The sequence below is a fragment of the Mobula birostris genome, chromosome 14 (assembly GCF_030028105.1).
Source record: "Mobula birostris isolate sMobBir1 chromosome 14, sMobBir1.hap1, whole genome shotgun sequence".
NCBI lineage: Eukaryota > Metazoa > Chordata > Chondrichthyes > Myliobatiformes > Myliobatidae > Mobula > Mobula birostris.
In genome coordinates, this window is record NC_092383.1 from 35,227,978 (window position 1) to 35,255,957 (window position 27,980).

General features: G+C 43.3%; 1 protein-coding gene and 1 long non-coding RNA gene across 4 annotated transcripts in view; one reads left to right on the forward strand and one right to left on the reverse strand.

Moving 5' to 3' along the window:
* Positions 1 to 27,980, reverse strand: part of il16 (interleukin 16) — an 86,439-nt gene that overhangs the window by 19,975 nt on the left and 38,484 nt on the right. For both annotated transcript variants that reach the window (XM_072278350.1, XM_072278351.1), the window contains 9 exons: positions 25,539 to 25,649; positions 24,894 to 25,008; positions 22,766 to 22,839; positions 22,445 to 22,670; positions 14,827 to 14,944; positions 11,593 to 11,725; positions 8,757 to 8,844; positions 7,533 to 7,951; positions 670 to 811 (listed from right to left, as the gene is read on the reverse strand). In XM_072278350.1, coding sequence (XP_072134451.1) covers positions 670 to 811; positions 7,533 to 7,951; positions 8,757 to 8,844; positions 11,593 to 11,725; positions 14,827 to 14,944; positions 22,445 to 22,670; positions 22,766 to 22,839; positions 24,894 to 25,008; positions 25,539 to 25,649 — 1,426 coding nt within the window. The remainder of the gene's footprint in view (positions 1 to 669; positions 812 to 7,532; positions 7,952 to 8,756; positions 8,845 to 11,592; positions 11,726 to 14,826; positions 14,945 to 22,444; positions 22,671 to 22,765; positions 22,840 to 24,893; positions 25,009 to 25,538; positions 25,650 to 27,980) is intronic.
* Positions 11 to 26,885, forward strand: LOC140209821 (uncharacterized). 2 transcript variants are annotated; one of them, XR_011889075.1, is made up of 4 exons: positions 11 to 565; positions 7,041 to 7,191; positions 13,020 to 13,083; positions 25,514 to 26,885. It is a non-coding gene; the product is annotated as an uncharacterized lncRNA (long non-coding RNA). The 2 variants fall into 2 exon arrangements; XR_011889074.1 differs by lacking the exon at positions 11 to 565 and adding an exon at positions 772 to 1,303.

Sequence of the window (27,980 nt, forward strand, 5' to 3'; positions counted from 1 at the left end):
GTGTCATTTATTACTTATTTTTAACCACAAGCCTTCAGCTGTTAGTAAGTGTTTTATAAAGTTTCAATGTGTTAAGCTCTTCTGTGCTTCCTGTAAATTGCTCCATTTGTGCTAAGGCCATGTCATTTTTTTTCACCTCCCTTATGCATGTATTCCTCCAAGAAGACCACACCTTGCGGTGGTTTGGAGGCTTGCGTGCCTCAATGACCTGGAGAGCTGTGTCGGCAGGAGTCAGGGCTTTATGCTTTGCTTGTGGTAGGGCCACTCATGCCAAACAGGACAAAAGGTAGAGGCCAGACCAAGAGTGGTCCACCGGTCCGACAGGTTCAGGGGTTCAGCTCAGGGCTAACAACCCTGACTGGTCAAAACAAAATTGTTATGGAAAGAGCAATGAAAAATCTGAGTGCGATGGTATTCCTGAGTCTCCACCCGAGACTTGTCTGACTGACAGCGGTGAAAACCGAGAGGAAGCTATTGACATGACGAAGGAAGCCTTGAACACCGCCAGAGGTGGAGGACCCTCATTGCTGCCCTAGGCGCCAGCGGTGTAACGGGCAGAGAGCAAGTACGTAAGCATATATTCAGTTAATATTGATGCATTAAAAATATTTACTATATCTCCCCAGACTCCTCTAGTCCAATACCCTTACAATAGTAAATGAAACATACCTTGGTTTGTTCCTCTTAGGTCAGGATGATAGGAATTGCGTAAAGGTAAGTATTGACTTTGGTCTGGAGCAGATATTTGGGTGAAGGCTTCTGAGCAAGTAGAAACTGCTTGATGTTCTTGTGACTGCAGTTTTTTCACTTCCTGTAAAGCAAACAGGAAACCATCACTTACTTCAAAGGTGTTGTTCACTGTCACCTGCCTCTTCTCCTTAACAAACGAATGAATGTTTAGATGTTCAACCATCATCGACTGAGTAGACTAGAGATAGAAATAATTTGCTTGGGAATTTCTTCAAACTACATAATGAAACATTTTTCAGTTGTCCCGTTATGTTGGATCCTGAAAGTCATAATGAACCATCTAGTCTCAGAAAGGGTCTTTCTCGATTTACTAGTGGAACTCTCACACCTTAGTGAGGAGGTGGTGAATCTAACCCCGACCTAGGGGTTTGTATGTCCAACACTCCCATAAGGAACTGAGAGAGTGCCGCACAGTACAGTTTTGGATGAAAAGTTAAGCACAAGAGAGTGGAGAACAGGAGCCACCAGAAGACCCCTGAAGCCCGAGGTCATGGGCTCAACTGAGACAGAATTACACAGCATCAGAGGCTAACCAACGTCAAGAGATGACCTGGTAGGTAGTATGGGAAAGGGATACTGACATTGTGATAAAAGGGTGACTGGAAAACTAGTCTTATACTGGTACTATTATCTGAATGGGAGCGGTGGGCAGAGTTTTGGAAGCTCTTAGAAAGGGGTGTTGCCACTGAAGTGGTGATCAGAGACTTGGGAATCAGAGAGCGTCATGTCAGGGAGTGATGGTTGGGTCAGTGAAGAGAGAAGCCCAGAGGATGAAGTTATTGAATTACTTGGCAGGCTTTCCCATCTGTTTTCTGCTGGGAACACCACATTATCTCAGCAGTGTCCAAAGATGGGCACAAGCCAGTCTAAGCTTCCTCTCAGTACCCCAAAAGGAATGTCTCAATGAGAAACCTGTGGCAGGATCGAAAGAATAACTTGCCTCTAAAAAGTATCAGTGATACAGATGGGAAAGGGAATGGAGAAAACTAAATCCTATTGCAATTATACTACACAGTGAATTTGAATTTCCTGGCAATTGGGAGAGCTATTGCCATTGTAAGGCCTTGTGTTGCATTAATTTCTGTCACAGTTCCTTTGTTAACAGAGGTGAATACACCTCAAAAATATTTTATGGGCTAAGAGGAGCTGTGGAACACTCCAAGTTTGAGAATGGTTCGATTTGCATGCACATTCTTTTTTTTACCCCTTGACAAGAGTATTAAGTGCCTTGGAGTTTCCAAGATTTCTAAATTGAAAGGCTGAAATTTAGGTGCTCCAGTCCTGAAGCCAAAGTTTCCTGTGGTTTCATTATCACCAGTAAACTATCAAAAGCAAAGAAAAATTAGTGTGATTAACTGAAGCTTGAGTTGTTGTAAAGTGGATTGCACCAGCTTATAACCAGATTCCAGAACAATTCTCAAAAGGAAATAGGATAAGTACTTAGGTAGGCCTTTGTGCCTGTGAGGTGTCCCTCGTTTTCGATGAATCTCAGTAATATCAGAGCTTGATATTGTGGCTCTGCGTTTATGGACAGTGGACTTTTTCAGACTTATGGTTTTTATATTCTGTATTGTTATTGCCCATTCCTTTTCCACTTTGTTGTGCGACGGGAGGGTGTTTAGGAGTTGATGTACTGTTAGTTATTCTTGCGGAGAAGGGTTGTTTCTGATGGGGGAGGGGTCCAATGTTCTTGTTCCGTTTTGTGCCAGGTGAGCAGGGTTCTGGGGGTTGATGATCGGATGCAGTTCCTTTTAGTGCAGGGAGGGTTGGGCCTGATGTTTCTCTCTGAACGGCTTTCGTGTTCTTTCCATGCTTTGTGGCTATCTGGAGAAGACAAATTTCAGAGTTGTATAAGGATACATGCTTTGATGATAAATGAACCTTTGAAAGGAAACACTTAGAGGGCTGTTGGTAAAGAACGAGTAGGACTAGTTGAAGAGTTTGCCCTAAAGACCAAGGCAAATATGATGGGCTAAAAAAGCCTTATCCGGGAGTATATTCATCAGTGACTATAACAAATAACTCAAGCCAGCCACATACTGTATCTCACTGGCTCAATGGAGAGCTGCTAAATTTTCGGTTGGAAGCTGAAGGCTGTGTCATACAGCTTGGCACATTTCAACATCTTACCTCACATCAGTCATTGCTCATTTCACTCAAACCACATCAACGCAAATAGTACCTTAACGATGAGTTGCTTTACAGTTTCATAATTATATCCCCACTGGTGCAGCAATGCTATTTGGTGCAAAAGCCCCATTACTAATTAATCAGTGCTGAAGATCACCTAGGCACGTTGTCTGATAGCTTTAAAAGATATTTCAGAAATGCAAGAGTTTATTATCTTTTGCTTTCACTGTTGCTTAGCTCAGAGTCGATTAGTTAACATTTGGTTCATGTTGTTTTATATTGAAGAGTCTGGGGTGTCTCGGCAGCAAAGCCATAGAATCATAGAGCCCAGAAACAGGCCCTTCAGCCCACCATCCATGCTGACCCTTTTTGCCCATTTACACTAATCTGTCTATCAGCATTATGACCATATCCTTCTATGCCTTGCATATTTAATTCCCTTTTAAATGTAACAGTGGAACTTCTTTTTCTTCTTTTTTCTGCTATCAGTGGCATCTCTGAGCATTATTTTTGCTTACAATGAGAGGCTGTATTGAATGGTTTTTGCACAGTGGGCTAACAGACTGAGAGAACATTGATGCAGAGATTCTGAGACCTCTTTCGCATCTGAGAGTGTACTGTTAGACAGGAGCAGGTGGCCCCTAGATAGGAGAGAATCAAAAGCAGAAGAAACTGTGCAAGGTAGGATTTATTTTTAAACTTCCCACAACGGGCCCAGAAACAGCCTTTCGACCACAGCCTCCAAAGCACAAAGAAAACAAAGTAGGAATTGAAACATTGACGACTGGAAGAGAAGAACACAGATGAAATGAGAGCAATGGGATTTCATGGGTCTTTGGAAGAATTTCTTTCCTTTTTGCATTTGTTCTGTATGGTAGTCCACTCTCCACATTGTCTGCCACAATTATCCTCACACTGGTGCTCCACAAGCCTGCACCCTCAGTCCCCTAATCTACTCCCTCTACATTCATGACTGCGTGGCTGGATTCTGGCCTAATGAGTTTGCGGATGGCACCACTGTGGTGGGCTGAATCTCAGATAATGATGAGTTGGAGTGCAGGAAGGAGATAGAGAGTTTAGTGACACGGTGTCATGACAACAACCTTTTTTTCAATGTCAGCAAAACAAAAAAGCTGTTCCTGGATATGGAACGGGGGCTGGGGGGGGCGCGGTGCACATTCTCCTATTTATATCGATGGCACTGAGGTTGAGAGAGCTGAACACTTCAAATTCTTAGAAGTTAACATCACCAATAGTTTGTCTTAGTCCTAAAACCTAAACACTATGCCCAAAGAAGCGAGCCAGTGCCTTCACTTCCTCAGGAAGCTGCAGAAATTTGGCGTGTCCCCATTGGCCAAATTTTATAGAAGCACCACAGAAAGCACTCTGTCCTGGTGCATTGTAGTTTGGTAAGGCACTCTCAGCCCGAGACTGCAGGAAACTGCAGGGGCTTGTGGATGCAGCTCAGCACCTCGCAAGAACCAGCCTCCCTCCCCTCTGTGGATTCTGTCGACATTTCTCGCTCTCTGTAACACAGTCAGCATAAACAATGACCCCCACCCATCCCAGACATTTTCTCTTCTCCCGCTCCCATTGGCCAGAAAACAATCGCCTGAAAGCATGTACCAGACTCAAGGACAGCTTCGACCCTGCTGTTACAAGACTAACAAATGGTCCCCTAGCAATGATAAGACTGACTCTTGACCTCATGATCTACTTCGTTATGGCCTTGCACCTTACCTGCACTGCATTTTCACTGTAACACGTTATTCTGTGTTCTGTTACTGCTTTCCCCTTGGACTACCCCAGTGTATTGATGTGACGAAATGATCAGCTTGGATGGCATGCAAAGCATTAAATTGCACCTCGGTACACATGGCAGTAATAAACCAATTTATCAATTTAAAACTCGCCATAGCAGCCAAGAAATTAAATCCAGTACTGTAACTTGAATAATCTGAATTTAAAAGACTTTGAAAAGGTGAGTATGGAACTATTATGTCATTATAAACATGCATCCAACTGGCAATGATCCATCTTGCTCTTGCTGTATGTGATTGCCGATTACTTAATTCCCCTCTAGTAAGACTTACCAAACCACTCAGGTAGCATTAAACCAGCAATACATCTGGAGCATTGCATATAGTTCTGGTTGCTCCACTGTAGGAGGGATGTTGAGGCTTTGGAGAGGGTGCAAAAGAGGTTCACCAGGATGCTGCCTGGTTTAGAGAGCATGTGCTATCATGACAGATAGATTGTTTTCTCTGGAGCACTGGAAGCTGAGGGGAGATCCGATAGGGTTTTACAAGATTATGAGAAGCATAGACAAAGTGGACAGAAGGTATCTGTTTCCCAGAGCTGAAATATCCAATTGAGGGTGAGAGGGGGTAGGTTCAAAGGGGATGTGAGGGGGAAGATTTTCTCCCAGAGAGTCTTGGGTGCCTGGAATGCAATGCCTGGTATGGTGGTAAAGGCAAATACATTAGAGGCTTTTAAGAGACCATTTAGAATAGGCACATGAATATGAGGAAGATAGAAGGGTATAGACATTATGTAGGTAGGAGGGATTAGTGTTTGGGTGTTTTTGATTTGCTTTTTAGCTGGGTCGGCACAACATTGTGGGCCAAATGGCCTGTTCCTGTGCTTTACTGTTCTATGTTCTATGCTGTAATCAGTTAGATTTCCTCAGCCCCTGCAGAGATATTTTAAACAGTGGTTGCATGATAGTCCAATGGCCAACGTGGTTATGGGTATATCACTGAGAAATTCAGTAATCCTTAAGGACGATGATATCAGTTACTACTGAATTCACATTGTGTAGGATAAGGCCTTTCCTTCACATACTCTATTAGCACAGAGCATGGAATGGAAATCTGAGACCACCAAGAACAGATCAGGATGTATCCCAGGAACAGACATCTAGGATGTGGATGAGGACTGTGGGAGAGTAGAGGGAAACAAGGCCAGAGCTGGCAGTCTACATTGGTTTGGTTGGGGATGTGGGCATGGGGTGCAATCTGCACTAGTGACCGATATATTGGAGCAATTTGATTGCTGACTCAAAGATGAATAGTTAGGTCAGGTGAGATGGGATCAGTAGAGTGGAAAGAGAATTCATAGATTCACAATTATACAGCACAGAATAAAAATGTTGTTGCTGAACTACCCTTAAGGCACCTCTGCCAATTTAAGTGCAAACATTCCAAATTTTGTGAGGGGTCTTTGCAGGATCAGGAAATGAGGACCAAGAGTCCTATCTATGCTCATCCCACTTGGCCCATTGTGGATCTCTAAACCATTCTGCGTAATAGGGGGCTAGATGTGTAGCTGGCAAGTAAATAGATTAAAGGATCTTCTTCTAATTGGGTTCCAAGTGCTTGGCAAGGATCCATTTGTGTTTAAATTATGCAGAAGTAACTCTTCCTGCAGAATCAGGCCTCCAGTGGATAAAATTCCCGAAGGAAAATAAATCCTGAAAGTGATTTCTTGATCTGTGTTGCACTTCCTCAGAAACCAGTGTGTATGTCTAGGGTCCTCTTGCACAACCCTTGGAACAACAAAAATCAGACTTAAAGGCTAGACCTTTGTTCAGAGGTGATTTCTTATTGAAGTTAGATCACATAGCATTCAGAAACTCTGTGTTATGCAATCCAATTTTGTAGGCAAACATAAGGCTACCAGGCATTGACCTCAACTCTTGATTAAGTGTCAGCAAAAGTCTGGGTAGTGTAGTGGTTAGCGTGACGCTATTATTATCAGGTGTTCTGGAGTTCGGAGTTCAATTCCAGCGCTGTTCTGTAAGGAGTCAGTACGTTCTCCCCATGGAATGCATGAGTTTTCTCTGGGTGCTCCAGTTGCCTCCCACAGTCCAAAGGCGTACCAGGTAGGTTATTGGTCATTGCAAATTGTCCCGTAATTAGGTTAGGGTTAATCGGGTTTGTAGGAGGTTGCGCAGGGTGGCTCGAAGGGCCAGAGGGCCTACTCTGCGCTGTATCACTAAATAAAAGAATGTTCCCAGGGACACCAGAGATTGCAGATGCTGGAATCTTTGAGCAAGCTTCTGGAAGAGCTCAGCAGGCCGTGCAGCATCTGTCAGGGCTGGGGGAAGAAAGGAAAGGGGGCTTCAACTTAAAATGTTTACATTTCCTTTCCTCCCACAGAGGCTGCTGAGTTGTGCCAACAGATTGTTGCGAAGACAAAATCCCCCACCCTCTGACCCTCTAAAGTCCTCCTCACAAAGTTCAGGGTTCTTGCACCTAAGATGGCGGGAGAAGTTTCTTCAGGGCAACTGAGCAACAACCTTTTCACCAGGTACATTCCAAGAGTCAATATTGCGACTGTTTTGACCTCGTCTCCCCTGACAGTGGAAAGACTGAGATTGTCTATCTTTCCGTCTGAGGTCATTTCTTTACACTGAGGGTAGTGCGAACCTGGAATGAGCTGCCAGAGGAAGTGGCTGAGGCAGATACAATTGCAGCATTTAAGAAGCACTTGGATCGGTGTATGGAAGGGAGGGGCTCGGAGTGTTATTGGCCAAACGTGGGCAATGGGGACTAGCAGGAAGGAGGTTGTGGTCAGCATGAACAACCATTTGGGCTGAATGACCTGTCTCCTTGCTGTATTCCTCTATGTTAATGTGGATCTCCAGTCACCTCTGAAATAAAGTGATCCTGTTTGGAACCCTTGCAGCTGGTCGTCCTGGGTGGTGGAGTTGGTGGACGCATCCTCTTTGAATCATTATTGTTTCTATCAGTCACTTTTGATGCAAGCTTATCATTAGCTTTGATGAAATAAAGGTCCTTATTGGGACCACCTAGTAGTTCATGCTCTTTCTCTGGTAGCATCCCAATCGTGTCAGTCGGTGGACTATCCGATCCAGGTACGTCTGCCTGCAGGCCTTTGCTGTGATTGACATAGATGAGTGTGCCAGAGTTCACGGCTGCGCTGTTAAAGTAACTGCTGTCACTGCTGGAGCGAGTCATTGGCTTCTGAACTTTCCTGGTAAAACTCCTGTCCGTGCACTTTTCCCATGTCTTCTTTCTGTGCCAGCTTGCCTCGATTTTCCTCAAGCCTTTAAAAGAAGAGTCACAACCTTAGTGGAGCCCTGTTCTCCTGGAAACGTAGAAAATGAGACCTCGTACTTTACAGAGAACACAGGTCCCGAGGCAGCATTTCCACCCAAAACATCCCCAACCCCTTCACTCCAACCGATACCACTTGGTCCATTGAGTTTGTTTGCTACTATACAAAAATATCAGGTCTCTTCTTGATTACACTTGGGAATTAATGTCAGAAGCACGCTAACCCATAGGATATTCAACCTGGCTAACTTGCTTAATCATTTCAGATGTTGGGAGTTCTCGAATGACGTTGAAATAGTCAACTCAAGGGTTTGAAATATTCCAAGGGCTGCACAGTGAGTCCTAACCTCTGCCCCTATCTACATGGAGTTTGCAAGCTCTGTGTGAGTTTCCCTCCCATGCTCCAGTTTTCTCAACATTCCAAATACATGGGATTGGTTGGTTAATTAGCCACTGCCAGTTGTCTCTCATGTGTGGGTAAATGATGGAATCTGGGGGTATCAATATGGAGCAAATACCCTCAGCGGCCACTATATTAGTTACCTCCTGTACCTAATAAAGTGGCTAATGAGTGTACGTGTGTGCTCGTCTGCTGCTGTAGCCCATCCACTTCAAGCTTTGACATGATGTGTACTCAGAGATACTCTTCTGCACACCCCTGTTGTAATGTGTGGTTATCTGAGTTACTGTTGCCTTCCTGTCAGCTTGAACCAGTCTGGCCATTCTCCTCTGACCTCTCTCATTAACAAGGCTGGCTAGATGCTTTTTTTGTTGTTGTTTTTGTCTTACATTTACCTTGCGCGCTCCATTGATAACTGTCCTTATTGAACCGTGCATTTTCTACCGTTTGCAGAATTGCGTCATGAAATTGCTGCTCAGAGATCTGCAATTACAAAGAGTTATTGTTCATAATTCAATCATGGACATCAAAGAATATACAAACAAATCCAGAGATTGCACCATAAAATCTATCACTCTTGTTGATCAGTGAAGGTTTTACAGAAATACACCTTTATTTCATTTTAAGAAACAAACTGTACATATTGATTAAGACAGATACAAGATACAGCAGATGCTGGAATCTGGAGCAATAAACTATCTGCTGGAGGAACTCAGTGGGCCGAGCAGCACCTGTGGGGGATAAGGAATTGTTGACGTTTCAGGTCCAAACCCTGCGTTAGGACGAAGGGTGGAGAACAGGGATAGCCAATATAAAGAGGAGAGGAGAGGAGAGTGGTGAGACTGGGGCTAGAGGTGATTGGTGGAGCAAGGAGGAAGAGGGTTGGGAAGATGATGGGCAGATCAAGCCAAGTAGGGAAGGGGGGAGCAGCAGAGTTCAGAGACAGGGGCAGATGGAGGCAGATGGAGCCAGGTGGACAGAAGGAGGGTGAAGCTGAAGGCTGAAACAGCTAAGAGGCCAATAAAAATGTGTTAATTAGATTAATTGCTGTTGTTGTACCTTAATCATGTTAATAAAGGTGCAACAACAACAACAACAGCAGGGAGGGGGAGGTTGAATACCAGGTGCAGGTCTTTGGCTGTGTCATCCTTTAAAATAAAACTCACTGCTAGCCACACTTTTGTGCCTAATGCCACCTTTTCTGCCCAAGCACTATCTATTCCTCACCTTGGGAGCTGTGTGCTCTTTCCTGTTAGATTTCTCTGACTATTCCACACACTCCCAGTAAATCAACAATTGACATTTGTTGTTGTTTGAAAGGTTCAGAAGCTTCAGAAAAGTTCTGTGAATTTTATGAGTTAAAGTTGCCACCAGGAAGCAACAGATGTCAGGGTTCTGATGTGGATGTCAGAGTATCTGACTGAGAATGTCTACACTGAGCAGAAATGCGTCTGCTCTGAATTTCTGATACACCACGTTCCAAGTTGGCATCGTTAGCTCATTAAACATCCCTTGCATAAGTCATGGCAATAGTGGCAAAGAGAAGTTACTGGTTACAATTCTGAGGCATCATTAGGAAGAGTTTCAGTACAATAATGGCTAAGTTCTGACTGCTACCTGCAGTGATGGTAGAGATATATCATACGGGTCCGAACAACAAAGAAACTACTGTCTCAATTACAACAGAGACTACTTAGCTTAGAATTATTGCTGGAGGGGAATTATTTAATGGGATATTTGGTTCAGTCCAGCTGTAGTCTTGGATCTCAACTCACAGTAAAGGCAGCAAATTGTTTTACATTCATTTTATCACCTTCTGCCCAGCCCATAAGCTAGGCATGGTCATTAAGATGGTTACATGTTTGACATTACAGCCCCATGGGCACTGTCTCTGCACTGTGTACCATTCACAAAATGCTCTGTAACATCTAAATAAAGCAGTGACCAAACCTGAAAACTAAGGAAGGACAAGCAGATACCTTGGAACACACCCCTCCTACTCATATCATCCAAATTTGAAAACCTACATTCACAGTTCCTTCCTTGCTGCTGGGTCTAAACCCTGGAGCTCCCTATTCAAAAGCACTAGAGAAGAAAAGCAGCAATCAAGAATAATGGCCTGCCATATCATCACAAGGGTAATTAGGGATGAACTTGTATGAATACATTCAGTATTCCCTCATCTCTACATCGGTTTGCTTCACTCTGAGGGAACATATGATGAGATATTATCTGGTGTCAGACTTGGCGCTATAATTTTGTGGTCTTGAATCTCCTTAGCCAGTGTCTACATTGGAAGTGTATCCTCACCAAATATGCACCACATCCAAACTGCTACTGGATGTATGAAACCAACCTGGGACAAAAAATGAAGCACATGCTCCTCAGTAAGCTCTTTCATAGCCTCAGATATCCAGTCTCTGCACACCTCCCTCACAAATGCACTGTTAATGCAAGTCTTGCCTTTTGCAAATTCCTCAATATTGTTGAAGAAGTGAAGTTTTCAGTTGACGTTCTGCAACTCTCTGAAACTCTCTCAAACCCAGTCTTCCCGTTTTCAAACCACAGTTCCAGTCCTTCCTACCGAATCTTCCCCTCCTTGGTTCTACAGACTTTTCGTCCATCTTCCCTCCAGGAGAAGGTTCAGGAGCTTGAAGACTCGTACGGCTAGATTTGGAAACAGCTTCTTTCCAACTGTTTTAAGGCTGCTGAACGGATCCTGACCCGGATCTGGGCCATACCCTCCAAATATCTGGACCTGCCTCTCGGTTTTTTTGAACTACCTTACTTCCCATTTTTCTATTTTCTATTTAAGATTTATAATTTAAATTTTTAATATTTACTAATTTTAACTAATTTTAATATTTATAATACTTAATATTTGTAACTCAGGGAGTGTGAAGCACAGAATCAAATATCGCTGTGATGATTGTACGTTCTAGTACCAATTGTTTGGCAACAATAAAGTATAAAGTACATCGATTTTCCTCAATACTGCATGTTAAAAACCTATTCACACTACAGTAAATACAGTACAGTACAAGTTGTGGAAATCCTAGGAATTAATTTGAGTTTAGATCAGCAAAAGAGAATCCCATGGGATTGGATGGAATTCTGGTCAGTGGCTCAAAATGACACCATTGACATCGTGCCTGGTCCTATCAGATTCATGATGGCTGAGTTAGGGTCAATTACATCCCTCTGATAACGTCTGAGATCCCATCATCTTACCAAGGGATCTGGATGCCGACTAATCACTAGATCATTTGGTCCAGACCTACAGTGCTGGAGAAGGGTGTAAGCTTCATTCAGAGTCAGATTGTGGATGTTGGTTGTATTAATTTTTAAAATCTGATCACCGCACCTGCAACAGAAGATAAAACACAATGAGAGATGCCATTTATTTAACTAAATAATAGTACATTATACACACACATCACAACTTGCTGTATAAATGAAGGGCATGCCCTCTCCTCATTGGTACTGCCAGGAAGGAGGTACAGAAGCCTAAAGGCACATGCTCTGTGATTCTTCCCCTCTGCCATCTGATTTCAAATTGGACACTGAACCCACGAACACTTCCTCACTTTTCAAAAATGTATTTCTGTTTTTGCACGACTGATTTTAACTTAACTATTTAATATACATGTATATAACTACTTTAATTCTGATTTTTCTATTTATCATGCATTGCTTTGTACTATTGCTGCCAAGTTAACCAATTTCATGACATATGCTGGTGAGATTAAACCTGATTCTGATATGAATGCCCTGAATGAAAACATGGAGGGGTGGGTTGACAAGTTTGCAAACAACACAAAAATTGGTGATCTTGTGGATAGATTGGAAGATTGCTAAAGGAAACAGCAAGTTATGGATCAGCTGCAGATATGGCTGGTGAAATGGCAGATGGAGTTGTATCATATGTAAAGGGACAACACACAGTTAATGGCAGGAACTTTAATAGAGTTGGTGTACAGAATGGCTGCGCTTTCAAGGAGCTATGGAACTGGTAGGATGGTAAAGAAGTTGTACAGCCTTTATTCGTCAAGACATTAAGTTCAAGAGTTTGGACGTTGTGTAGCAGCTTTTGTAAGGCTGCATCTGGAACATACAATTCCGCTCAGCTCCTTTAGGAAGAATATGAAGGCTTTGGTGAGGGTGCAGAAGAGGTTTACCAGGATGCTGCCTAGCACATGTGATATATAGAAATGTTGGACAAACTTGGTCATTCTTACTGATTATTGGTGGGATCTTACTGAGTACAAATTGACTCCCGTGTTTGCCTGCTTGAAATGAGTGACAACTCAAAAATAACTTCTTGATTGTGGTGGTCTCCTGGATTAAAATATCTAATGCTAGAGGGCATGCATTTAAGGGAAGAGGGGGTAAATTCAAAGGAGCTGGTTTTGTTTGTACGGAGAGTGCTGAGTGCCTGGAGTGCGTTGTCAGGGTGGTAATGAAGGCAAATATGATAGAGCTATTTAAGAGGCTCTTCGATAGGCAAATAAATGTGCAGAGAACAGAGGGGTATGAATACTGTGTAGGCAGAAGGCATTAGTTAGGCATTTAATTATGAATTAAATTAGTTTAGCACAACATTTTGGGCTGAAGAGCCTATTCCTGTCTTGTACTGAGCCCTGTTCTATGTTCTACAGCTTTCTGAAACCAGGAGTACAGACTGGAAGTCAAAATCGCCACCAGTGGAGGCAGCTGTATGTGGTAAGCAGAGTGGTGTTGAGATAAAGGAGGGAAGGAATCAAATGTCCCAGTTTTTGTGTGTGGGCCCTGTGTGCCTTAGAAATAATGCATTGCCTTCCTCTGGCTCAGCTGCTTCAGCACGTTCAGCTTTGGAACTAGTTGGACAGTGACCCTATTCCACTTGGTTCTGATATTGGACCCTGACTTTCACAATGAACGTGCGCTATTGCTGGTTGGGAGGTGGGTAATTGCACACTGCACTTTGTGGTCCAGCTGACAATTCAATTAAATAGTTCCGCACTGGCTGGGCATGCAATCACACCACTTGCTCTACAGACCATTCTCGTCTATCCCACTGCACACCACGATCAAGAAGTTATTTTTGTGTTGTCACTCATTTCAAACAGGCAAACGCGGGAGTCAATTTGTACTCCGTAAGATCCCACCAGTAATCTGTAAGAATGACCATTTCAACTCTCTTGGCATTGGTTGAAGGAAGAATGTTGTCACAACTGAAGGAATGTTTTCCAAATAGTACTTAAATATTATTAAATTCATGGCCAGCTGATCATAAAATCCATTGGGCAACTTCCCAAATGCAATAGTTACATGAATGTAAAGTTTCCTTTAAGGCCACACTTCTAGAAGGGAGAATCTTAAAATTAAAAGAAACATCTGTAAGTAATAGCCCAGAATGCAGGACTTGTCTGTTCAGCCCTGCTGAGGGGCCACCAGCCATCTCCACTCCCTCCAGCCCAGTAAGAACAGAAAAGGAGATGGTGGATATGCTGGAATTAAATAAGTTAGTCCTCACCAAATTATTTTTGCAAATCTTCTCCAATTTATTGCCCACAGGTCATGCTCACTTAATCTGGACAAATGCATCCTCTAATCCAGAGATTTCCAATCATTTTTATGCCATGGACCCCCTACCATTAACCAAGGGTTCCATAGACCCCAAGTTGGGAGCCCCTGCTGTAATCCCTTCCATTCCAGGGCTTTAGGTGAGGTGCCTACTCAAAACCCGTTACCCCACTGCTTCTGCCTGCCCTCACCCCCCCCCCACCCCCGGCAGCTTTGCCAATGTCAATCCCTCAACCAGTGATACTAGAACACGTTTCCTACTCATCATTCCTCTGCTCAAAGTGGGAGCTGATGTGCCGGATTTTCATATACAACAGCAGCGGCTGTTAAATGTTTTGGGATGCCCTGAAGGTGTGTAGAGTGATGGGTAACTGGAGATCTGGAGAGGTACAGCATAGAATCAGAGAACTTTGGTGCCCCAAGTCCACACTAGCCATCAGCCGCATATTTACATTTGTTTTACATTAACCCCATTTTTAATTCTCCCCATATTCTCCCCAACTTCCCAGAATCTACCACGCATTCAGGGCACACTACAGTGGTCAATTAATCTAATACTCTGCTCATCTTCGGGATGTGGGGGGAAACCGGAACACCAGGGAGAATGTACAAACTCCGCACAGACAGAGCAGGATTGAATCAGGCTCTCTGCTGTTATGAGGCAGTGACTCTGCCAACTGTGCCACGCTGCTGTTAGTAGTTAGACAATTGGAGAATTGACCATGGTATGTTTGATTCCCTGCACCATCAAACTGCTGGCTGGAGATCAGGAACCCGGTAGCTGACCATATCTAACATATCTGCTCCATGTCGAAGTCTCCGAGCAATGCTTGTGCTGTGGGAGACCTGTGTGGAGAGAAGAATTTCAGAAAACTTGTTCCATTCACTTTCAGGCCTTACCGCAGCCTTCCATCTAGATGCGCCACTGATCCCGGAGAAAGGGTATGGATATAAATGCAGGACGCCTGCAGCTGTGTGGACACACTGCACAACCCAATTCCCAGACCAACACCATCCTCTGGAGAAAAGGAAACAGAAGTGAATTTAGAGCTTGTTCATTCACAGCTTCCTACTTTCTGCCCTGAGAAGCGGATGTGTCTGTGTGAATGGTTTGCTGCATACATACTCGCAGGTGCCACCTTACTATCCTAACTAATTTCATTTCACCCTGTCCCAATATTCTGGAAAAAGGCCCTTTGTTTCATAGATTCATAACAAGGCCAGATCCATCACCAAGGGCTGTCACCATTCCGGCCATGCCCTCTACTCAGGACTACCATCCGGGACAAAGTACAGAAGCCTGAAGACTCGCCATCAACAATTTAGGAAGAGCTTCTTCCCCTCCGTCATCAGATTTCTAAATGATTCATAAACCCATGAGCACTACCTCATCACTCCTTTATTTTGCACTATTTAATTACTTTGTAACTTACAGTAATTTTACGTCTTTGCACAGTACCGCTGCTGTGAAACAACAAATTTAATGTCATATAATAAATCTGATTCATGGAGTAATACGGTGTGGAAACAGGGCCTTTGCCTCGATTCATTCATGCCGACTGTTGTGTATTTAATATTTCAATAATATCAGTTATCTGTATATACAGTGGCATGCAAAAGTTTGGGCACCCCGGTCAAAATTTCTGTTACTGTGAATAGCTAAGCGAGTAAAAGATGAACTGATTTCCAAAAGGCTTTTTTTCTCCAAACATACCTTTGCTCATTGCGGCCAAGAAGTTCTATTTTAACTTCATCAGTCCACAGGACTTGTTTCCAAAATGCATCAGGCCTGTTCCTTTGAACCTTTTGAATAGAACTTTTTGCCGCAATGAGCAAAGGTATGCTTGGAGAAAAAAGGGTGCAGAATTTCATGAAAAGAACACCTCTTCAACTGTCAAGCATGGGGGTGGATCAATCATGCTTTGGGTTTGTATTGCAGCCAGTGGCACGGGGAACATTTACTGGTAAAGGGAAGAATGAATTCAATTAAATACCAGCAAATTCTGGAAGCAAACATCACACCATCTGTAAAAAAGCCGAAGATGAAAAAAGGATGGCTTCTACAACAGGATAATGAACCTAAACACACCTCAAAATCCACAATGGATTACCTCAAGAGGCGCAAGCTGAAGGTTTTGCCATGGCCCTCACAGTACCCTGACCTAAATATCATCGAAAATCTGTGGATAGACCTCAAAAGAGCAGTGCATGTAAGACAGCCCAAGAATCTCACAGAACTAGAAGCCTTTTTCTAGGAAAAATGGGCGAAAATCCTCCAAACAATGAATTGAAAGACTCTTAGCTGGCTACAGAAAGTGTTTACGATCTGTGATTCTTGCCAAAGGGACTGTTACTATGTACTGCCATGCAGGGTGCCCAAACTTTTGCTTCAGGCCCTTTTCCTTTTTTGTTATTTTGAAACTGTAAAAGATGGAAATAAAAAGGTAATCTTGCTTAAAATATTAAAGAAATCTGTCATCTTTAACTTTATGCCTTTTGGAAATCAGTTCATCTTTTAATCGCTTAGCTATTCACAGTAACAGAAATTTTGACCAGGGGTGCCCAGACTTTTGCATGCCACTGAATATTGTTTGTTTGAGCATTCTTGTTCATTTAAAAAATTAACTATGCATATATATGTAAATATACATCAATAGTATACATCATCACACTACCATGTGATACGTACGCCTCACTTAAAGGTGAAATTACAGCCACATTTCTATGACTCCCATGTTTCCTTGAATTAACTAATGTTTTGAAGTTACAAAGCATAACACCGACCAAGCTGACATTCCCTTGCTAATACATTTGGACCCTGCATCAGGACAGGGACTATTTTGTATTGATTGGTAGCTGCATATCTGACCGAGCTAAAATGATATGCGGAGTGTCTCAAGGGTCTGTACTAGGTCCTCTTCTGTTTAACATGCACATGCTCCCTCTAGCTCACATCATGGCAAGCAATAAAATATATCTTACTTTAATTATGCGGATGGCAGTCAGATTTACATAACAGTTGAAAAAGACTATGGTCCGATACAATCACTAAAAAATTGTATTGAACAAATCACTGATTGGATGAGCCAAAACTTCGTTCAGTTAAACAAAGAGAAAACTGAAATAATTGGGGTTTTTTTGTGCCAAAAAAGAATGATTAAACGTCAGTGCTTACTTAGAATCCCTGTCATCACAGACCACAAACCAAACCAGAAACCTTGGTACACACACAAAATGCTGGAGGAACTCAGCAGGCCAGGCAGTATCCATGGAAAAAGTACAGTTGATGTTTTGGGCCGAGACCCTTCAGCAGGACTGGAGAAAAAAAGATGAGGAGTAGATTTAAAAGGTTGGGGGAGGGGAGGAAGAAACACAAGGTGATGGTGAAACCAGGAGGGGGAAGTTGATCGGTGAAAGCGTTACAGGGCTGGAGAAGGGGGAGTCTGATATGAGGGGACAGAAGGCCATGGAAAAAGGAAAAAGGGGGAGGAGGACTAGAAGGAGGCGATGGATAGGCAAGGAGATAAGGTGAGAGAGGGAAAAGGGGATGGGGAATGGTGAAGGTGAGTGGGGGTGGGGCCATTACTGGAAGTTTGAGAAATACTAGGGTAGCCAAATATTCCATCTGGGTAGTCTCCAATGTGATGGCATGAACATCAATTTCTCAAACTTCTGGTAATGGCCCATCCCCAGTGTCCCCCTCTGGTGCTCCTACCCCCTTTTCTTTCTTTCATGGCCCCCTGTCCTCAACTATCTGATACCCCCTCTCCAGCCCTTAACCAATCAACTTCCCAGCTCTTTACTTCACCCCTCTCCCTCCTGGTTTCACCTATCACCTTGTGTTTCTTCCTCCCCTCCCCCCACCTTTTAACTCTACTCCTCATGTTGTCTCCAGTCCTACAGAAACGTCGACGGTACTCTTGTCCATAGATGCTGCCTGGCCTGCTGTGTACCTCCAGCATTTTGTGTGTATAGCTTGGATATCCAGCAACTGTAGATCTTCTTTGTGATCAGAAACCTTGGTGTTGAGATGGACTCCAACTAAAATTTTAACTGCCATATTAAGACAGTTGAGCTACTACCATCTTAAAAATATAGCAAGAGTTAAAGGGCTTATGTCTCAGAAAGATGCAGATAGCCTTGTCCATGCATTTATTTTTATAGGCTTGACTACTGTAATGGCGTTTTCACAGGTGGCTGTAAAAAAAATGCCTCAGACAGCTGCAGCTCATTCAGAACGCTGCTGCGAGAGTCCTCACTAAAACCAAGAAAGTAGAACATATCACTCCAGTTCTCAGATCACTGCACTGGCTTCCTGTCCGTCAGAGGACTGACTTTAAAATATTACTACTGGTTTATAAAACACTGAATGGTCTAGGGCCAAAATACATCTCCAAACTCTTGCTGCATTTTGAACCTTCCCGAGCTCTCAGGTCGCCTGGGGTAGGTCTGCCTACCGTCCCCAGGGTCAATGCTAAATATGGTGAAGCATCCTCAGTTACAATGCTCCTGGAATAACCTTCCAGAGGATCTGAAGTCTGCCCCAACTTTAAGCTCTTTTAAATCGAGGCTCAAAACTTTTCTTTTCACTGTATCTTTTAATTAGAATCTCTTGCACTTCTGTTTACCACATACATTTATTGTGTGATTTTATTTTCTTATATGTTGTCTGAAACTTGATTTTTATATCTCATTCTATATAAGGTACTTTGAACTGCCATGTGTTTGCAAAGTGCTATACAAATAAACTTGCTTGTTTGCTTTCCAATCCAAATGTCTCTTAAAACATACCCACCTCTCTCACCTCCTCTGGGAAGCTCATTCCATATACCCACACCCTCTGTGTGAAAAATTTGTCCTTTAGATCCCCCTAAGTTCTTCCCCCCCTCCCCCAAACCTACACCCTCTGGTTTTAGACCCCTTTAGTGTCATAGAGCATTACAGCACAAAACTAGGTCCTTCTGCCCATCTAGTTCATCCTAGTCTCATTCACCTGCACCTGGACCATGGCCCTCATATCCCTCCCATCCATGTACTGATTCAAACATCTCTTAAATGTTGAAATGGAACCTGCACCCACCACTTCCGCTGGCTGCTCATTCCACCCTCTGACTGAAGACGTTTCCCCTCATGTTTACCCGTAACTCATGACCTCTAATCTAGTCTCAGCCAGCCTCAGTGGGAAAAGCCTGCTTGCATTTACCCTATTTATACCCTTCATAATCTTGTATACCTCTGTCAAATCTCCCCTCAATCTCCTCTGCTCCAGGGAATAAATTCCTAACCTATTCAATGTTTCCCTGGAACTCAAGTCCCAGCGACATTTCAGTAAATTTTTCTGTACTCTTTCAAACTTATTGATGTCTTTCCTGTAGGCTGGTGACCAAAACTGTGTACAATACTCCAAATTAGGCTTCACCCACGTCTTATACCATTTCAACATAACATCCCAACACCTGTACTCACTACATAGATTTATGAAGGTTGATATGCCAAAAGCTCTCTTTATGACCCTATCTACTGTCCAGGAATTGTGGATCTGTACTTCTAGATCCCCCTGTTCTACTACACTCCTCAGTGCCCTACCATTCATTGTAAGCCCTAGCTTGGTTTATCCTCACTAAGTTCAATAAATCTCACTTATCTGCATTAAATTCCATATGCCATTTTCAGCCCATTTTTCCAGCTAGTCCAGATCCTGCTGCAAGTGTCGATCACCTTCTTCGCTGTCCACTGTGCCCCCAGTCTTGGCATCATACTGTGCCTGCTCTGGGAATGTGAATGGATTGGGGAGCTCATATCAGAATAATGGGCATGTTTACATGTCCTCAGGATGTTCCACTGAAGTTTGCAGACAACTGTCTATGTTTAATGTATAACTATCAATAGCAGGAGGGAGAAATGTAGCCGATTATCTCTCTGCAAAGTCTGTTGGTGAATTTGGCAGGAGATAAGTACTGCTGAGCACACTGACAGAACTGTCTTCTTTTCTTTCTATTGTGCTAAGGCATCCTTGATGCAAGAGGCAAATATAATGAACAACTCATCTGATTTATGGTACCTCCACTGGGGCTGCACCATGTGGCGCGTGGCCAAGTGGTTAGGGCGTTGGGCTCACAATCTGAAGGCCGTGGGTTCGAGTCTTGGCCGAGGCAGTGTGTTGTGTCCTTGAGCAAGGCACTCAACCACACACTGCTCCAGTTACCCCAGCTGAGAATGGGTACCGGCAAATGCTGGAGGTTAACCTTGCAATAGACTGGCGTCCTATCTGGGGGGAGTCTCATACTCTCAGTCGCTTCACACCACAGAAACAGGCATAAGCACCGGCCTGATGGGCTACAAGGATTCAGGACAGACTTTAACTTTAAACTGGGGCTGCGCACTTCAGTGCTGTGCTCAGGCCACGTGTGATTCCTTTGCTCAACCCTTGAAACCAGAGCGAGCACTACAAATGAGTTAAAACATGACTTTCCTTTGTTGGCGAGCCTTCTTAGAAGCACAACTGGACAGTGTATCTGGGGAGCGATGTTACTGGGTTTGGGCAGCTGGAGATCTATGTTACTGGGTTTGGGTATCTGGGGATCAATGTTACTGGGTTTGGGTATCTGGGGATCTATGTTACTGGGTTTGGGTAACTGGGGATCTATGTTACTGGGTTTGGGTATCCAGGAATATATGTTACTGGGTTTGGGTATCTGGGGATCTACGTTACTGGGTTTGGGTATCTAGGGATCTACGTTACTGGGTTTGGGTAACAGCTTGGACCAGTCGACCTCTCTAAACATACATTCCCTCCACCAGTAGCTGCAGTCTGGACCATCTACAATGTAGACTGTCATTTCTTGCCCAGGCTATTCCAGCAGGCAGCACAAACCTGCAATTTCTACCATTATAGATGAAGGCTCATAGGTAAACCACCACCACCTGCATGTTCCCTTTGAATCGCACACCATTGTTACTCGGAAATATAGTTGCAAGTCTTGATGAACTCCTTCTCCAAGAGTGTCCAGTCATTCAAGGTGGCTCATTTACACTTTCTCAGTTAATTTATTTACTTACTGAGATACTGTGAGAAGTAAGCCCTTCCAGCCCTTTGAGCCGCACCACACAACAATCCCCCAAATTAATCCTAGCCTGATTAGGGACAATTTACAACTGACCTACCAACCGGTACGTCTTTGGACTGTGGGAGGAAACTGGAGCACCCGGAGGAAACCCATGCAGTCACGGGGAGAACACCTGTACTCTAAAGCATTGTGCTAACTACTACACTACCACACCGCCCAAAATGCTCACTAAATGCTAGCTTTGCCAGTAACACCCTGATATTGAAAGAGAACTAAAAGGTTGGAGTTAAGTATGGATGTTTAGGAACATGCAAGAACATAAGAAATGGGAGCAGGAGTCGGCCATCTGGCCCATCGAGTCTGCTCCTCAATTCAATATGATCATGGCTGATCTGCCCATGGACTCATCTTCACCTACCTGCCTTCCCCTATAACCCTTAATTCCCCTACTATGCAAAAATCTATCTAACCTTGTCATAAATATATATTACTGAGGTAGCCTCCACTGCATCATTGGACAGAGAATTTCACAAATTCACCACTCTTTGGGAAAAGCAGTTCCTCCTAAATCCACTCCCCCAAATCTTTCTCCTAGTTTTAGTCTCACCTACCAGTAAGTATAGGAACACACATAAAAGTTGCCGGTGAACACAGCAGGCCAGGCAGCATCTATAGGAAGAGGTACAGTCGACGTTTCGGGCCAAGACCCTTCATCAGGACGGATGCTGCCTGGCCTGCTGCGTTCACCAGCAACTTTTATGCGTGTTGCTTGAAATCCCAGCATCTGCAGAATTCCTCGTGTTTGAGTAAGTATAGGATGCATCTTTGTGTATGCAAGTCCAAGTATCTATTTAATGGACATTTATAGCATCGATGAGGCTGTCACCTGGCATGCTGCCTAATTAGATGGGACAGAATAACCTTACCTCCCACTCACATCCATCTGTTGTTGGCAGAATTAGTTTCAAAAATAGTTCACTGGTATACAAACAAGTACAGAAGTTAAGTGAAAAAGGAAAGATAGTGTTCATTTTAGCTTTTCAGCATCTGTGCTATCCTGCCTTTGAGCCAGAAATGTAGATGAACAGATTAAAAGGTTGGCCACAACGTTGCAGGGTGTTCTCAGAGATGAACAGTGCGTGCACATTCGTCCTGAGTATGACCAACACCGCCTTTAAGTCTCACAGAACTTATGTTTACTCTGGAGTGTTTTACAGGCAGAGGCACATAGGAGTGTGTGGCTTGGCCAGCAGTGGATTGTTCTCTTCTGTTAGTGAACCTTGTGGGCTAATCATAGCTGTACTTCTGCTGTTAGCTTAGATTTAAGAAAGTCAACCACGAACTGTGCAAACTTGCTGTCATTAACCCAGTATCAAGACCAAAATCGGGGCATACTTAGTCCAAGTGTTCTGTTGGCTTAGAATTTATTTATGGAAAGATCACTTGCTTACCTTTGTATAAAGTGACTTCCATAATTACTCTGTCATCGGGATTTGGTATCTTTGGCAGGAAAAGCATGTTGTCCAGCTCCAAGCTTGAACAGCTTCCTCGAGTGATATGACCATTTGAGCTGACAGACCAACAACGGCTCAGGCATGCTGCTGATTGACGCTGCCTGAGACTCGGGCCCTTCAGACACGTCCTGACTGTTAGTATGAGAACCCCTTTCCTTACTTGCTGCGTTCAACAAGAAAGTAAAAACACATTGAGGATTTGCTTTTGTATAGGTTTCAATTTATAAACTAAAACTGTGCAGCCTCTGACATACTGACCTTAAATATCTGTATAGCTTCTTCATGGGTTAATTCATTCATAGACACTCCATTCACTTCAAGGATTTCATCACCTGCATGGTAAAAGTTTGACAGTATGGGCATTTCTATTTTACAGGTATCCTGCATCTCAATCATACTTAAAGTGCCATAATTTAAATGTTACACTTATGAAGTCACACTTCCGTTATCAAGTGGAGACTGGCATTTCAAAATGTCATTATGATGAGAGAAAAAGACACAGAATGCTGAGCCCCATTTTCTCTGTTTGATCTGGAAGCAGAGCCAATCCAGTCGAGCACTCGAATCAGCTCTGCATAGAAGGCCGGCCAAGTGCTGGCAGATGACATTAATAATAGGTGCTTACTAGTTGACATGGGCATAGTGGGTCAAATAACCACTTTCCACGCTGTCTAACCCGATGAATACAAGAGCAGAGAATATAATTTGTTTAATTGTTGTATAACTGACATCTCTATATGACGTATTTGATTAAGTGTGCATGCATTTCTCTGCACATGCACAGACACAGAACGTACAAACGTTTGTGTAAAAGAGCACCCCTCAGACCTCTCCCTGTTTCCTGTGCATTACTCTGCACGCTCAAGAGACACACTCAGCAAATCAGATATACTATAATAATTTTCAACAAGAGGAATCTTCAATGGGGGGAAGATTTCCAAGCTTCGTCAAAGGAATGTAATTAGAAAATGGGGTCAGCATACTTGGCAGCTTACTAGCCTGACCACAGTTGGCATGCATTTTGTACCAAGTTCGAGCTATGTTTAGGATGTAAGGCCATATCCCAACCTGAGCCATACTTGCACACCTGACTTTGAAGGTTCTTGTGGCCCGGAATGTCTAAAGTTCAGTTCATCGCAAATGTTCTTAGGTAAACTTAATTAGTGACACTGGTTAAAGTGATTTACTAAAGGGGCAAGGAGAGGTGTGGAGGGACAAAGGAAGAACCTTTCAGAGCTTAAAACCTGTATGGACAGGCAGACAATCATGTCATTGGACAAATGACACAAAAACTATTCTCTATTCCTTGCTCACTTAGTTGCTTTCACAGCTTCCTCTTAAATGCATCTATATTATTCACTTCAACCACTTCCTACATTAGCAAGTTTCACATTCTCACCACTCTTTAGCTAAGAAAGTTGCTTCTGAATGCTGTTGTGAATGCCTTGGTAACCAGCCTAAACTGATAGCATCTGTCAATGTACTTCCCCAGAAATGCAGAATTATTGCTCTATCCGCTTAATTGACTGCTTTCACCAATGTCACTGTTGGACATTGATAATGTAAGATGCCTCAGGCCTGTTCTCCTTGTTTGGTGGCGGTACAGATGGTCGGGGAGCTGTGTGGCCTCGATTGCAGCAAGGACTAGGCCTCAAGCCGTGGGCTTGCCTGCTGCTGCACTCCAGGAGAGGAGATGCCAGAGGTGGTGTAGCATGAAGTCTGTGCTTGGTTGGTGCTGCCCTCCAGTGATCAGTCAATGGAAAGACAGGCTGGATTGCGTGCATCTGCGCACCGCCGGGAACTGTACCATCAATTTGTGGGACATGTTGCTCAGGGACCTGGGCTAAATATATGTTTTTTTTTGCGCGTCTATGTTTTACTGCTTGCTATTTTGAATGTGATGCACCTTTGCCGCAGAGGAACATTGTATTCATGTATGGTTGAATGATAATGAAACTTGATTTTGATTTTGATTTGATTTAGTCTTAAAGATATCCATTAGGTCTTCCATTATCTTTCTTTCCTCAGAAGAATAGAGAACTGTTCATCATTTCCAAGTACTTATATCCTCCTATTCCAAGCAGCACCCAGAAACACCATCTCTTCTTCCTCTTCGTTGTCTCTATATTTCTTTTACCAGAACTGTATACAGTACACCAAGTAAAGACCAACCAATGTTTGGTATAGGTTGTGCATAATTTACATCTAAGAGTAGGTTGGATAGGTACATGGATGGTAGGGATATAGAGGGCTAGGGTCCCAGTGTAGGTTGACAGCAGTAGGCATCTTAAATGTTCAGCATGGACTAGATGGGCCAAGGGGCCTGTTTTTGTGCCGTACTTTTCTATGACAAGTAAAGAAATGGAACAGACCCGGGCTTACACACCTTCCCTTAGCCGCCCATCAGCAGCAGCTGCTCCCTCTGGGTATATCGTCTTCACAAAGATCCCCATGGGTCCGTAAACACTGTCTCGTCCTCCAACCACGCTGAAGCCCAGTCCCTGGGAGAAGAAAACATTCACATTTCTCAGTACAAAAAGCAGCCCAACAACTGTTAAGTAATAGCAAGCAAGTTACCCACATTGGGAGAAACCCGCAAGAGCAAATGTTGGGACTACGCTGATGTGACCTCCACCTTTAGTGAATGTATATTTTTTTAACATTCATGTCACATTAGGATATTCCTATTGACCTCACTGTCCTCATGATCATCATCGCTCCTGCCCAGCTGATATTTACTTGACAACTATGGCTAGTAATGGAATTGGCGCAAATGGTCCAGGGAGGGTAATGTGTCTGTGCAGATGACTGAATTGTGGCTTGAAACGGGCATGTTAATTATACGGTGCTGATGCTTGGTTTAAAAGCAGTACCAGAAAGAACTATTCCAGCCAGGCTCAGTGTCAGCCTGAATTATGATGTACCCATTCACTGTTCAAAGTCTTGTTAAGCAGTAGTATTAAAAACACAGTTTCCCTTGTTGATTCTTTTCATTTTCCTGTACAGAAATTGAACAGAAGGCAAGACTTACCTTCCCCTGGCCTTTCATCAGAATAATGTTTGAAATGACGGAGGCTGGTGCACTGCAACCCAAGTGGAATAAGTGGGCTGAACTTAAGGATCGAGTTGCTCGTGTGATTGTCTGCAGGAAGAGAACGTGGATTGGAAAAGGAAAAAAATCACATTTTTGTTAGAGACACAAGAACCGGCAGGTGTGGAAACCTGGACAATAAACAATCTGCTGGAGGGACTCAGCAGGCTGAGCAGCATCTAGAGAGGGAAAGAAAGTAGGAGGAGTCCTGATGCAGGGTTTCAACCCAAAACATCAACAATTCCTTTCTTCCCATCGATACTGCTCAACTCGCTGAGTTCCTCCACCAGACTGTTGTTGCTCCCATTTTTATTAAACGTCGGCAAAGGCTGAAATCCTAGAAAAGTATAGCATTACCATTTTCCCAATAAATAAGGAAATATTCCTTTAGCATTCTATGGAAGACTGCTATGTAGAATTAAGCTGGTCTACCACGTCTTCACTTGGCTGTACATAGCCCAGCTGTAAATAACTGCCTGAGCAACGATGCACCTTTCATTTATATGGAATCTGGGGCATTAGTTCATCCATGTCCAGATCTGTGGGGCAAATTGTCCACTGATATCTTTTATAAAGCTACTGATTCCCACGGCTATCTTGACTATACCTCTTCCCAGCCTGTCTCCTGTAAAAATGCCATTCCCACTTCTTAGTTCCTTCGTCTCCATCACATCTATTCCCAGATGAGGCTTTCTTTTCTAGGACATCAGAGATGTCCTCCTTCTTCAAAGAACAGAGTTTCCCTTCCTCCAACATTAATACTGCCCTCACCCGCACCTCCTCCGTTTCCACTCCATATCTAGTAATACACTCAGACCATTGGTTTTGGAAGGGGTTGTTTTGAAGAAAGGCATTGCAATAATTCCCTTTCAGTTAGCTCATGGTTGTTCTGGACTGCTTTTCCATTAACTGACCTTTGCTCCAAATTCCTTTATTATCTAACAAAATTCTGAGTTGTGAATTTTCCAGTTCCCTTCCTGATGTTCAGCTCTTTCTGGAGGAAGATGTCCCAGATGTTTGAAAAAATGCTTTCTGATTTCACTTTCAAAATTCTATACATCCTTCCTGAGGTGCAATGCCAAGAAAGAAGCCGAGAACTCCAGACAGGATTTGAACAAAATTCTTCCTACAAGCATTGATTCTTCCCAACTCTACTCCCCCTGATGGTCAGATATCCTGTCAGAAGATCAGGCAGTAACAGGAAATTTATGTCAGACACCGTGAGTTTTAATTAAAAGGCGGGAGCATGGAAAGTGTGCAAAAGAAGATTTAAAGGGAATTTAAGAAAGCAAGGAAAAATATTGGCAAGCAAAAGTTAAAAAAAAAGTTTATTTTATACATACATAATGAGAAAGATCTGAGGAATGAGAAAAGTTTATCAGGGACTGAAAAGATAACCTACAGTACATGGTTACCTCTGCAGAGGATGTGTACAGGGTTCTGAATGAACTTTTCACACATGGGGGGGGGGGGATTCTTGCCAGTGTTGTGGTTAAGGAGGGGGTGACTGAGATACTAAATGGGATAAGCACAGTAAAGGAAGAATTATTAAGGATTTAACATCTTTGAAAGTGGATGAAATATATCACAGATTGTTTGGTTTTTTTAAAAAACGGGGAAATTGGCCATCATATTTCAGTTCTCACTGGCCTCAGGAGTGGTGCTAGAGAGCTGGGGCACTGTTGATCTTGTACCATTGTTTAAAAATGAAGGAAGGGGTAAACGAAGAAACCACAAGCCAGTCAGTTTAACTTCAGTGATGAGAAAATCTCTGTAATTCATTATAAGAGGCAATACCTTCATTATGGGAGAGAGTAATTGTGGATTTGGCATGAAGAGTTACATCTGGATAAATTGGTCAAATTTTCTGAGGCGGGTGGATGAGGGTGAAATATTTGATATAAAGTAATTTATATGGATTTTAGTATGGTAAGGGCCTGAACAAGAGAAATTCTGCAGATGCTGGAAATCCAAAGCAATACACACAAAATGCTGGTGCATCTCAGCAAGTCAGGCAGCATCTATGGAAAAGAATAGATAGTCAACGTTTTGGGCCGAGGCCCTTCTTCAGGACTGAAAAGGAAGCAGAGTTAAATGACGGGGGGGGGGGGGGAGGGAAAGAGGCCAGCTGGAAGGTGATAGCTGAAACAGGCGGGTGGGTGGGAAAGGTCAAGAGCTGAAAAAGAAGGAATCTGATAGGAGAGGAGAGTGGACCACAGGAGAAAGGGAATGAGGAGGGGACCCAGGGGAAAGTAAGCCCTTCCTTCTCAGCCTTAAGAAGAGCCTCGTCCCGAAATGTTGACTGTTTATTCATTTCCGTTAATGCTGCCTGACCTGCTGAGTTCCTCCAGCATTGTGTGAGGGTAAGGTCCCACACAGTTT